The 14,252-nt window shown below is 35.9% G+C and overlaps 1 protein-coding gene across 10 annotated transcripts in view; it reads right to left on the reverse strand.

The window, feature by feature from the left end:
• Window positions 1-14,252, reverse strand: part of WDR47 (WD repeat domain 47) — a 70,311-nt gene that overhangs the window by 9,830 nt on the left and 46,229 nt on the right. For 7 of the 10 annotated variants that reach the window (XM_019837548.3, XM_019837547.3, XM_019837545.3 and 4 more), the window contains 6 exons: window positions 13,641-13,901; window positions 11,114-11,189; window positions 8,706-8,863; window positions 5,989-6,158; window positions 5,047-5,223; window positions 4,236-4,367 (listed from right to left, as the gene is read on the reverse strand). In XM_019837548.3, coding sequence (XP_019693107.1) covers window positions 4,236-4,367; window positions 5,047-5,223; window positions 5,989-6,158; window positions 8,706-8,863; window positions 11,114-11,189; window positions 13,641-13,901 — 974 coding nt within the window. The remainder of the gene's footprint in view (window positions 1-4,235; window positions 4,368-5,046; window positions 5,224-5,988; window positions 6,159-8,705; window positions 8,864-11,113; window positions 11,190-13,640; window positions 13,902-14,252) is intronic. The other 3 variants (XM_019837550.3, XM_019837549.3, XM_019837546.3) reach the window with 1 other exon arrangement.

A 14,252-nucleotide genomic window follows, 5' to 3' on the forward strand; every position in this document is an offset into this window, starting at 1 on the left:
ATACAATTGATAAACCTCTAGCCAGAATTATGAAGAAAAAAAAGACAAAGGACCTAAATAAATAAAATCACAAATGAGAGAGGAGAAATAATAATCAACACCACAGAAATACAAGTAATTATAAGAGAATATTATGAAAAATTATATACCAAAAAATTGGCAACCTGGAAGAAGTGGATAAATTCCTAGAAGCATATAAATTGTCAAAACTGAAATAGGAAGAAATAGAAAATTTAAACAGACTGATAACCAGCAAAGATACTAAATTAGTAATTGGGGCACCTGGGTGGCTCAGTTGGCTAAGTGTCCAATTTCAGCTCAGGTCATGATCTCATGGTTTGTGGGTTCGAGCCCCGCATTGGGCTCTGTGCTGAAGGCTCAGAGTCTGGAGCCTGCTTTGGATTCTGTGTCTCCCTCTCTTCCTGCCCCTCCCCCGCTCATGCTGTCTCTGTCTCTCAAAAATGAATAAACGCTAAAAAAAAATTTTTTTTTAATCTATAGATAGTATCATCCTTAATGGGAAAAAACTGAGATCTTTTACCCTACGATCAGGAACAAGACAAGGGTGTCTACTCTTACCATTTTTATTCAACATAATGCTGGAAGTCTGACCCACAGCAATCAAACAGCAAAAGAGAAATAAAAGGCATCCAAACTGGTAAAGAAGAAGTAAAACTTTCACTACTTGCAGATAACATGATACTATTTATAAAAAAAAATCTGAAAGACTCCACCAAAATCCTGCTAGAACCTAATAAACAAATTTAGTAAACTCACAGGATACAAAAATCAATGTACAGAAATCTGTTGCATTTCTGTACACAAATAATAAAGCAACAGAAAGAGAAGTTTAAAAAAAAAATCTTAACAAATGCACCCAAAATAATAAGATACCTAGGAATAAACCTAACAAAGAGGTAAAAGACCTGTACTCTGAAAACTGTGGAACACTGATGAAAGAAATTGAAGATGACACAAAGAAATGGAAAGATATTCCATGCTCATGGACTGGAAGAATAAATATTAGTAAAAATGTCTATACTACCCAAAGCAATATACACATTTAATGCAATCCCTATCAAAATACCAACAGCATTTTTCACAGAACTAAAATAAACAATTCCAAAATTTGTATGGAACCACAAAAGACCCTGAATAGCCAAAGCAATCTTGGAAAAGAAAAGCAAAACTGGAGGCAACACAATTCCAGACTTCAGGTTTTATTACCAAGCATTGGTAATCAAAACTACAGTACTGGCACAAAAATCTACAGAACAGAACAGAAAACCCAGAAATGAATTCACAACTATATGGTCAATTAATCTTCAACAAAGCAGGAAAGAATATCCAATGGGAAAAAGACAGTCTTTTCAACAAATGGTGTTGGGAAAACTAAATAGCAAAACACAAAAGAAAGAATCTGGACCAGTTTCTTACACCATATACAAAAAGCAATTCAAAATGCATTAAAGCCCGAAATGTGAGACCTGAAACCATAAAAATCATAGAAGAGAGGGGCGCCTGGGTGGCTCAGTCGGTTAAGTGTCCAACTTCAGCTCAGGTCATGATCTCACAGTTCATGAGTTCGAGCCCCACATCTGGCTCTCCACTCTCAGCACAGAGCCTGCTTCAAATCCTCTGTCTTCCACTCTCTCTGCCCCTCCCCTGTTCATGCTGTCTCTCAAAAATAAACAAACATTTTTTTTAAAAATCCTAGAAGAGAACACAGGCAGTAACTTCTTTGACACTGGCCAAAGCAACTTTTTTCTAGACATGTCTACTAAGTAAGGTAAAAGAAACAAAAGCAAAAACAAACTATTGGGACTTCATCAAAATAAAAAGCATCTGCATATTGAAGGACATAATCATCAAAAGTAAAAGGCAACCTACAGAATGGAGGAAGATATCTGCAAATGACATATCTGATAAAGGGTTAGTAACCAAAATATATAAAGAACTTACACCACACAACACCAAAAAAAAAAAATCCAATTAAAAATGGGCAGAAATATGAATACACATTTCTCCAAATAAGTCCTACAGATGGCAACAAACACACGAAAAGATGTTCATCATCACTTACCATCAGGAAAATATAAATCAAAACTACAATGAGATATCAACTCACACCTGTCAGAATGGCTAAAATAAAAAACACAAGAAGCAACAGGTGTTGGTAAGGATGTGAAGAAGAAAGGAAGTCTTGTGTACTGTTAGTAGGAATGCAAACTGATATAGCCACTCTGGAAAACAGTATGGAGGTTCCTCAAAAAGTTAGACATAAAACTACCCTATGATCCAGCAATCGCACTACTGGGTATTTACTCAAAGAATACAAAAATACTAATACAAAGGGACACATGCACCCCTATGTTTACAGCAGCATTATTTACAATAACCAAATTATGGAAGCAGCCCTAGTGTCCATCAACTGATGAATGGATAAAGAAGATGCAGTATATATATATACACAATGAAATAATACTTAGCCATAAAAAACAATGAAACTTTGGGGCACCAAGGCGGCTCAGTCGGTTAAGCACCCAACTTCAGCTCAGGTCATGATATCGCAGTTTGTAGGTTTGAGGCCTGCGTCAGGTTCTGTGCTGACAGCTCAGAGCCTGGAGCCTGCTTCAGATTCTGTCTCCCTCTCTCTCTGTCCCTCCCCTGCTCAAGTTCTGTCTTTCTGTCTCTCTCTCAAAAATAAACATTAAAAAAAAATGAAAATTTGACATCTGCAATAACATGGATGGAGCTAGAGGCTATAATGCTAAGTGAAATACACTGTAAGATTTCACTGATATGTGGAATTTAAGAAACAAAACGGATGAACATAGGGGGACAAAAAGAGACAAACTAAGAAACACACTCTTAACTATGGAGAACTGATGGTTACCAGAGGGGAGGTGGTTGGGAGGATGGGTTAAATAGATGATGGAGATATTAAGGAATGCCTTTTTGATGAGTACCAGGTGATGTACAGTATAGTTGAATCACCATAATATACACCTGAAACTAATGTAACACTGCATGTTAACTACCTGGAATTAAAATAAAACCTTAAAAAAACAAAAACCAAAAACCTAAAGCACTGAGTGAACCTCAAGTGAAACACCTAGCAATATTTGCTGCGTCAATGCCAGTCCCTAGTGAGCTGTTTATTGATAGCTGGTTGGTAATTTTATGCCACCTCTAGTCATAAATGAAGGTTTATTAAAATAGTAAGTAAAATATTCCTGGGGGAAAAAAAGTTCCATGAAAGCCAAGAGAATTGATAAAGCACTAAAATAACAAAACAAAAACACCACCAAAAATTAAGAATGAAAAGTAGTCCTTTTCATTTTGAACAGTGCCATAAAAACTACAAAGCAGAAAAGGGACTCTAAAATAAAAACAATTGCAGGATATTGTGCTTCTCTTAAAAGGTGATATAACATGGGGTGCCTGGGTGGCTCAGTTGGTTAAGCATCCAACCTCGGCCCAGATCAGGATCTCACCATTCGTGGGTTCAAGCCCTGTGTCAGGCTCTGTGCTGACAGCTCAGAGTCTGGAGCCTGCTTTGGATTCTGTGTCTCCCTCTCCCTCTGCCCCTCCCCAGCTCACACCCTGTCTCTTTCTCTCTCTCTCTCAAAAATAAACATTAAAAAAAATTAAAAAGGTGACATAACACAAAGAGCAATACCCTCGGTTTACATGGAACAATCCAAGGTATACTGTTAAGTTCAAAAAGTAAGTCATGTATTATATGCTACCATTTCTGTGTGCATTCTTTAGACATATGTTTAAAGAAGACAGGAGGTTATGATATATACAAATTTCTTGGTTATACACTTAATATTTATAGAAGAATAAATAAGAAATTGGTTCCTTAGGGAAAGATACCAAGGAATGGGAGTGAGAAGAAAATGATCTTGTTCAATTTCAATTTCTGCCGTATTTTAAAACATGTTTTTTAAAGGTCTGAGTTCTAAAAGAGCCCTGCTGACAGAATAATTGGCGCAGGACACTTAATGTCTCTGGGCCTCAGTTTCCTAAGCTGAATGTTATTTTTACAAAGAAAGTAAGATGAAAGTATTTTGAGAGAATTTAAGGTAATCTGTAAAATACCAACTATTTGTTTTACTATTTATTCCTATTTTTTTTAACAGATGTGTTGCAAGGGAGAGGAACTAGACAAGCGCATTTTACAAAGTTTCTTTGTCATATAAATTCATTTAAATTCCTGAAAAACCTACCAGTTCCATGGAATGTTGTGCCAACAACACGAACGCAGCTTGGTACTCGAAGATCCCAAAACCTAACAGTCTTATCTTGGGAACCAGATGCAATCATCCAGCCACTCCAGGTATAAAGTGCTAAAATATGCCCTATAAAAGATCATATACTCAGTTATTATGGTGAACAGTACTTTTCTTAAACACATTCAAAGCGAGGTACTCATTATTAGACATGTGATGGTCTGGTTAATCAAATACACTGGGTAGTAGAGACTTTCCATATATATCAAATATACTGGCAATGTTCAAAACACTAAAATTCAGTAAACTGCACATCAAAATCATACTAAACAATCTTGTTACTGACCATTTCAGGATACCATAATTAGTACTGAAAAAAATATCATTTGAAATTATGGCAAATTATGGCAAAGCACAGGATCATGGTGTTAGAACACTGGCTTTGCAAGAGGCAGACCTGAGGTCTTATCTCAATTCTACCATATTCAGCTGTAAGATATTGGCCAAGTCATTTTGCCTTTTCAAATTTTGTTTATTTCATATATAAGATGAAGATACAACTTCCTGCCATATAAGATTATTGTAAGGATTAAATTATGTGTATAAGCAAGGGATTTAGCGCACAGGGAAATGTTACCTATTGTTACTGTGTTGTTATCTAAAGTTCCCAATTAAAACTTTTAAAATAAAAATTTCCTGTCTTGAAGAAGTCACTTTTGATAAAATATACCCCATTAATGAAAATGCAGAGAGGGGAAAAAGCACAGGTTGAACAAAAAGAAAAGTAGCATCTGAAACTATCACATACCGGTATGTCCACTCAGAGCATGCAGGCCCTGTCCTCTTTGACAATCAGTTGTATAAATGTTACAATCCCCTGCTCCAGCACTTATTAAAATAGCTCCACCACTTTCTGGGCCTTCCATAAATGCCAAGTCTCTAATTGTCCCATCATGCATACTAAATTCCAGATCCGGTCCTGAAACAACAATAAGAATTAAAAAAAAAGATGCTGCTCAACTTACTGTGATAATTTGGTATTGCTAAACTGTCTCAAAACTAAGCAAGAATAATGGTAGAGAGGAGTGGTTTATATTTTCACGTAGGGATAATACTATTATCAATTTCATTTTACTTAAAGAGCAAAAAACTTCAAGAAATCAAAGTACTGATTCAGTTATCATCATCCTTAAAACAGCTAGAGACTTATCCTCTCTTTTATGCCAAAGAAAAAGAAAGAGAAGACAGGTACTCTCTGGAACATATTCATTAATGCACTGCTGGTAGTTATTTAAAAGCTATCTTTCCTTTTTTTTTTAAATGTCTATTTTTGAGAGAAAGTGAGCGTGCGTCTGTGGGGGAGGGGCAGGGAAAGAGGGAGACAGAGAATCCCAGTTTCCTCACTGTCAGCACAGAGCCTGATGTGAGGCTCGAACTCACAAACCATGAGATCATGACACAAGTCAAAATCAAGAATTGGAAGCTTAACCGACTAAGCCACCCAGGCACCCCAAAAGTTATCTTTCTGAATAACAATAATTTTCTAAGAATTAGACAACACTGATTAAGAACTTACTAAAAAAGAATAATGCCTTATGAATGCAACTAAGCAATTACAAGAAAACTCTAAAGGCTATATTCTTAGATTTTATTGAAAATAAAACAGAGACATATCAAAGAACATAAGGAAAACATTAAGAATACATTAAGAAACATTAAGAACACTACTGCTTACATACTTGGGACCTACCTGTTGCATTACAAGTCTCTGCATTGAAGGGCAGCACTTTAACATATTTGTCATTTGATCCTGTTGCTAATAACTGTCCACAAGGACTCCAGGCCACACAGTAAATGGATCCTTTATGATGTTTATTCCTTTTAAAACGTACCACTGGCTGCTTAGGGATATCATGTGCACTAAACAGAAACATTACAGAAAGACATTTCAATTTTTTGCTTGCCAAAGTTGATGAAATTCTATGTTATGATTGTCTTGAGGGAGGGAGCAAAAAAGTGTATCAGACAACATGTCAATAACAATCTTCAAAATCTCAAAGTAAAAGAAATGAATTTAAAGTGTATTTATTTATTTATTTATTTATTTATTTTTTAACGTTTTATTTATTATTGAGAGGCAGAGAGAGACAGAGCATGAACATGAGAGGGACAGAGAAAGAGGGAGACACAGAATCCGAAGCAGGCTCCAGGCTCTGAGCTGTCAGCACAGAGCCCGATGCGGGGCTCGAACTCAAACCGCGAGATCATGACCTAAGCTGAAGTCAGACACTCAACCGACTGAGCCACCCAGGCACTCTGAATTTAAAGTATGTTTAAAGGGGCGCCTGGGTGGCGCAGTCGGTTGAGCGTCCGACTTCAGCCAGGTCACAATCTCGTGGTCCGTGAGTTCGAGCCCTGCGTCGGGCTCTGGGCTGATGGCTCGGAGCCTGGAGCCTGTTTCCGATTCTGTGTCTCCCTCTCTCTCTGCCCCTCGCCCGTTCATGCTCTGTGTCTCTCTGTCCCAAAAATAAATAAAAAACGTTGAAAAAAAAAAAACTTTAAAAAAATAAATAAATAAAGTATGTTTAAAATTGAAAAGTAAAATTATAAACTATTATTAGACTAACCTAACTCTATTTCAGACCACATAAGGAACAAGATTATTTTTTCAAAATTCTTCATTTCACTTGGGGCATCTGGGTGGCTCAGTTAAGTGTCCAACTTCAACTCACGTCATGACCTCACAGTTCGAGTTTGAGCCCCACGTCTAGCTCTGTGCTGACAGCTCAGAGCCTAGAGCCTGGAGCCTGCTTTGTATTCTGTCTCCCTTTCTCTATGCCCCTCCCCTACTTGCGCCCTGTCTCTCTCTCTCTCACAAAAATAAACATTTAAAAAAATCTCCATTTCACATATTTTTCATAGATTTTAACTCAGAAACACAGAGGAATGAAAAAAAAGAGCTACTAAAGCTTCCAAATTCAAAAAACATATATTAATATTATATTAAACATATAATATGAGCAATTGGCTGGGGCTGAGGGAATGCAAGGGATGAATCAAAAAGAAAGGAGGCGAGAGTTCTTTCTAGAGTTTAAAATCTTACAAAGGTTGGGGTGCCTGGGTGGCTCAGTTGGTTAAGCATCCGACTCTTGATTTTGGCTCAGGTCATAATCTTGCTCTGCTCTGGGCATGGAGCCTACATGAGATTCTCTTTCTCCCTCTCCCTCTGCTCCTCCCCCGTGAGCCCATGAGCATGTACACTCTCTCTCCTGCTCTCTCTCAAAAAAAAAAAAAAATCTTGCAAGGGTCGATGTTGTCATGACTACCCACAAACAGTAAGGCAAGTGTAAGTGTTCTGGTCCAGTACAAAAGTACAAGGCCTTAAAGGACAGGGAGAATTTTTACAGAAAAAGATGACAGCAGAATCACTCCAGTGAAGATAAAATATAGTATGGCAAGTGCCCAGCTGCAGACTGAGTGGGATGGACATGGTAGGTGAGGAGTTGCAGGCACAGTTATGGAAGGTCCTGAATGTCATGCTCATAAGTTTGGCCTTTAATGGGAGTCAAACATTGGTTTAGTGGAGTAATAGATCTTACCTGCATTTTAAAACACAGACTAATAGTCAAAGAAAAACAAAAATCATATGACTTCACTCATATGAGGACTTTATGAGACAAAATAGATGAACATAAGGGAAGAGAAACAAAAATAATATAAAAACAGGGAGGGGGACAAAACAGAAGAGACTCATAAACATGGAGAACAAACCGAGGGTTACTGGAGGGGTTGTGGGAAGGGGGATGGGCTAAATAGGTAAGGGGCACTAAGGACTCTACTCCTGAAATCATTGTTGCACTATATGCTAACTAATTTGGATGTAAATTTTAAAAAATAAAAAATAAAATAAATTAAAAAAAATAAAACAGAGACTAACACTAGGATACTAAAAATTTCATTAGGTATGATGATAACATCAAGTCTTTAAGAACTGGAGAGTCATCCTAAAGGGTGAAATGACACATCCAGGATTTACCTTAAACTATTTTAACAAAAAGGATAAAGCAAATATGACAAAAATCTCAACAATTACTGCACTGCACTGTACTGACATCTAATTTTGTGTGTGCTTGAAAAGTTTCGTAATTAAAAACAGAAAAGAAGACTGATAAATTGCCAATACCTAGAAGGTACTTAATATTGATCTAGAAAATAGATCAGATCAAAAGATTTTCTTTTCAGTTGCACATTGAATTCATGGCCCAATAAAAACATTTTATGACAAAAACTTATAAAATTAATTGACAATTCTGATGTGTATTTCCTAAGCATTGAAAATAAAAATTTTAATGTTTAATAAAGAGAAATAAAAATTAAACACTACCGAATGGCAATTCTGAAAAAAGAACTAATATAGCTAAATTAAAAACTAAGGATTGACAGTACAAACCATCTATCCTTACTTACCTTGGATCGATTACTTCTGGATAGGCACATACTCTCAGAGTTTTTGAATTTGAACCTACAGCATATAAACCACCACCTGGATGAAAAGCCACTGCTCTAACAGCTTGTGTGTCTTCTAGGGTGTTAATACAAACAAATTGTTTTTTTGATTTGTCATCCTATGGAAAGAATAAATATGAAAGTCATTCTATGAAAAAAGCGAATTTAAAAGAATTCCTCTTTAGTCCATTTTAAATTCATCTGAACTACATTATTTATCACTTTATGTGATAAATAAATCACATATAAATAAATCACACATAAATCACTACCTACAATCACATATTCTTTTAAATGGCAAATTCAAATTAAGCCAAATTTTCCTATTTTTTGCTGCCCATTGCTAAATTCAGAGAGCACATAGACATTCAAGTTTTTCTTTGCTTACTATGACAAAATATAAGACTATGCAGTCCCATATAGTTACCTTTAACTATCAAGAAAAAACATAGCCCACATATATAATTCTCACAAAGTTAACAGAATATCATTTGTGCTTCTAAAAGTAGGAAGTATAAAAGACTATTATTCAATCCACTTGGGGGTTGGGGGATAGTTTCACTATCTCTAGCAATGAATACTTTAATATTTCAAATTGAAATTATAAAATACTCTTTTAAAATTGTGAAAAGGATTTTAATCAGAACATTTAATTTGAACCTCATTTTTATTTTAAACTGTCAAACTCTGTCCTCTTCTGAGGAAGGTAAGTTGAAGCCTGGGTGGCTATATAAAAGCTTTCATGACTCCTGCTATTAGTATAGTTTGAAACTACCCTGCTACCCTGACTACAATGGACTGGACCTGGAACAGGGACCTCTAGACTAGGTGTGGTCAACACACCTCACCAAATCCTGTCTTTGGGAAGTACAGATGTCAAGTACACATACAAAGGCAAATGTCTTCCGCTCTGGTTGTAACCTGACAGCTCTAGGACCCACAGTCAGTGAAGAGATCGTGCCTCTTCCTACACAAACTTTTATGTCTTCATGTAATACATCCTCATGGGGGAATAGGGGAAAAACTTGATAGATCATACTATGTCTGCCTTATGTAACTGAATTCATTTCTTAAATTATTCATTTGAGGGGCGCCTGGGTGGCTCAGTTGCGTAAGCATCTTACTTTAACTCAGATATGCTTACAGCTCAGAGCCTAGAACATGCTTCAGATTCTGTGTCTCCCTCTCTCTCTGCCCCTCCCCTGCTCATATTCTCTCTTTCTCTCTCTCTCTCTACCTCCCTCTCTCTCTCAAAAGTGAATAAACATTTAAAGTTGTTTTTTTTTTAACATTTATTTTTGAGAGACAGAGAGAGACAGAGTGCAAGTGGGAGAGGTGCAGAGAGAGGGAGACACAGAATCCAAAGTAGGCTCCAGGCTCGGAGCTGTCAGCACAGAGCCCAACCATGGGGCTCGAACCCGCAAACCGTGAACCGCGAGATCATGACCTGAGCCGAAGTCGGACCCTTAACCAACTGAGCTACCCAGGTGCCCCAAAAGTGAATAAACATTTTTAAAAAATTTTTTAAATTACTCATGTGAATTTATTTGACTAGAAATGCTATATTTCCCATTGATCCACATATAGGAAATGTGACCGTCGAACAAACAGCATTGGTAGATAAGAGAAAAAGGGAGAAGAATGACTAACTGATCAAATGGCCTATAGCACACGAATAATAATTACAAAGGGTTGCTTTAGAATAGATGTAGCAGAGCCACCAATTAACTCTATGTGCTCATCTGCAGTGTTGAAATTTTTAAAAAACTTGTTGCTATTTTTAAAATATATTTCAAATAAAAATCTACATTCCTACAATTTCTTGAAAATGAAAAGAACTAGAAATACTAGATAAGCAGATTTCTTTGTGCAAGCGAAAAATATTCTTATGTGTTGCTTATCACAACCATAGCCAACTTTATTCATTTATGTTATCTGGCCCATAAGCATCTGGAATAATGGCTGTGTTTATGGGGTTAAAATTTGAACTAAGAAATAAGATAGAATGAAGTTATATAGTAATTAGGTAAGGATATCTGGTTCCAAAGCAAAAAAATAGCTGCACTGAAGATAAGCCCAAAGGAAAAACCAATAATATCTAAAGAAATTAACCACAAGGTTCAGAGAATAGTGCACAGGCCCAACTCAGGAGCCCAGATTGCTACTGGACCATTAAAATGAATACTTGCAAGTATTTTCTGAGGCAACCTCTTCACTTAGCCCAGTGAATGTTCAATTACCTTGAGACAAATAACAGCATTAATAATAATGATTATTTCTAAAAATAGTTCTATGAATTGAGAATTCCTTAGCAAAATTTGCAAGTATATATAAAAATAATGATGAAACCTCCTTCCCCAAAGTATTACCTCTTCCCCTCTTGACCTTGATAGATTCCCTGAAGAATCTCCAAGAGGTGGTTTAATGACCGAATGTTCTGATGAGCTGTATGAATAGAAATTCAAATAAAGTTTACTCTGAATATCAAAACAAACTGAATTAATTTATCCTTTCAATTTCCAAATTTTTTTTGGCAAACGACCTGCACTGACCCCAGTCAAAGTTACGCTCTGAAGCCATTTATTAAGAGATTCTGGACTCAATGACACCAAACACCATTTTAAGTAGAAGTGAGAAGTCATTCTGGAAAAGAGATTGAGTCAAAATCCATAAATTTTATAGTGAGATGTCAAGTAGTTTTCTCCTGCTAAGTTTTAGAATCCTGGATGCTATGCTTAAATGCTACCCCAGACAGGAACTTAGATTGTTCTTTAGGAAAATTTTCTCTGGCCCAAGAGAAAAGACTACAGAAACTGACAGTTTCAAGTCCTACAATAAAACAGTGTTTTTCCTTAATTACTTTTTGCCATGTTCCATCTATGTCCATAACCTTCCAATTGGCTTTTTTTTTTCTCCATTAATGCTGCACTCTTTATAGACAGTCAAAGGTTTCCAGATAGTTTAAGAAAGTCTACTATATAAAAGTCAGAGACTAGGGGCGCCTGGGTGGCTCAGTTGGTTAAGCATCAGCTTCAGCTCAGGTCATGATCTTGTGGTTCATGAGTTCTAGCCCCACAAAGGCACACCAAAAATGAGGCAATTACTGTCTCCATGAAAAATAAGAAGTTATATGAAAAGAAAACATAATCATATTTATTATATCACACAAGTCAGGTATCACATTACGTGACCATCAACATTGAATACTGATTTAAACAAAATTTGATACATATTGGAAAGAAAGAGTAGACAAAGTAAATGTATTGTGGGTGAGGAGTATGGTAGCTAAATCTAATTAGCAGGAAGTCAATGGATAATAAAAATAGTAACAGAACTATGTTATTTAGAAATGTGGAAATATATAGCAAAAAAACCCAGCTAACTGGGTTGAAAACAGCAGCCTACCAGAAATTGAAATCATAGATAAAGATGGGTAAGATTACCTTCACGTGCTATTTGTCTTTTTAAATCATGTATGTAGGTTACTTTAATTAAAAAAAAAAAACAAAAACAATTTTAAACTTTGAGTTCTAGTTTTGGGAGTGCAAAAATAGAGTTGTTGAAACTAATAAGGAAGCAAATATTAGATGAACTTATGCTTTTATATATAAAACTAGAATTTTTCAAAATAAAATAATAAAAATAGAAAAATAAATAATTTTTATTTATAATAAATAATAAAATAGATAATAAATTTAAATATTTATATTTAATAATGAATATAGACTATACAGTCTATATTTATATAATAAATAATATATAAATAATAAATACTAAATAATGAATATATATTTATTTAATAAATAATAAATAATAACAAAACTAGAACTCTTGATACAAAATTTATAAAGCTAATCTAATTCCTATAAGCATCCAAAGGCCAAATGCAAGTTATCCATTTTTAAATGAACCACTCTCAAAGGTGTTTAATGCTGAGAATAGATGAAGAAACTCCTGTGTGGAATTTAAGAACAAAACAAATGAGCAAAAAGTGGGGGCGGGTGGGAGGGGGGCAAAAGAAAAAAAAGACAAACCAAGAAACAGACTCTTAAGTATAAAGAACAAACTGATGATTACCAGAGGGGAGGTGGGTAGGGGGACTGGTGAAATAAATAGGTGAAGGGGATTAAGGAGGGATTAAAAAAAAAAAAGAATAGATGAAGGAAATGCTCCTTAACTATTCCCATTGCATAAATTAACACTTGTTTACTAATGACAGCAAGACAAAACTCTTCCCTGATTAGTGAAAACATAAATATGCAAAATGCCTTCAATTGCTGTAACTGCCAGAACAGCCAAGAGTGTCTTGCTGCAATCATCCCAACATGTTATAAAACATCTTGTGCTCTCAACATCTGTTAATTAAATATTATTTGTTGAAAGGTACCAATGGCAAGAAAAAAGAAAACCAGGGAGAAGATAAAACTGTAAGATCTTTGAGTAAAATAATGTATTAAAAGATAGAATTTTCTTGGTAGTGATGAGAAAGCAAAAATAAAAACAGGAGAAAAAAGACTACTAAGAAATTTAGAAGTTAGTAGAAAAACATAAAGACGGATTAGAAAAAGATTCAGTAGGTAATGAGCTCTAAAAATTTTTTAAAAATTTGTCTATTGAGAGAGAGAGAGGAGGCCGGGGGGGGGGGGGGGGGGGGTTACCAAGCAGGTTCTGTGCTATCAGTGTCAAGCCCAACAAGGGGTTCGACATGGTTGATGACAACCATGAGATCATGACCTGAGCTGAAACCAAGAGTCGGACACTTAACTGACTGAGCCAACCAGGTGCCCCATGAGCTCCAAAAACTTTTATTTGTAAGGCCCCAAAGAGAAGTTCAACTTTTTAGGTTTCCATTCATTAGCAGGAAGTTAATATTTCCAGGTTTTATAAAGTACTTACATTTGGTTTCCACTAGAAGGTGACTCCTCAAGAAAAGGTATGTGATTTGTTGATCCAGGATTACGAGGGGTGCTTGTATGAATATTTGAAGCATCATGTGTTAATCTCTGACTAGAGTCTTGGGGAGGTGTAGCAAAACTAGTTACAGAAGAATTATTAGATCCATTGCTTTTGCTCCCATTACATTGCTGGTTGAGCACTGATACCTCATTACCAAGGCTATCCATTCCAATATTTAATTCACCAAGCTTCTGAATGGACCTATAAAATAAAACAGTGCAATTATATTAAAAAAAAAAACTTAATCACATTTCTTTTTTTTTTTTTAATTAAGTAAAGTCCACACCCAATGTGGAGCTCAAACTTACAACCCCAAGATCAAGAGTCAAATGTTCTTCTGACTGAGCCAGCCAGGAACCGCAATTATTCTTTCCTTTTTTTTCTTTTTCTTTTTCAGAAAGAGAGAGAGCATGAGTGGGGGAGAGGGGCATAGGAAGAGACAGAGAATCTCAAACAGGCTCCATGCTCAGTACAGAGCCCAACATGGGGCTTGATCACACGACCCTGAGGATCATGACCTGAACTGAACTGTCAAGAGTCAAGACACTCAAC

Source organism: Felis catus, chromosome C1, assembly GCF_018350175.1.
Source record: "Felis catus isolate Fca126 chromosome C1, F.catus_Fca126_mat1.0, whole genome shotgun sequence".
Lineage (NCBI taxonomy): Eukaryota > Metazoa > Chordata > Mammalia > Carnivora > Felidae > Felis > Felis catus.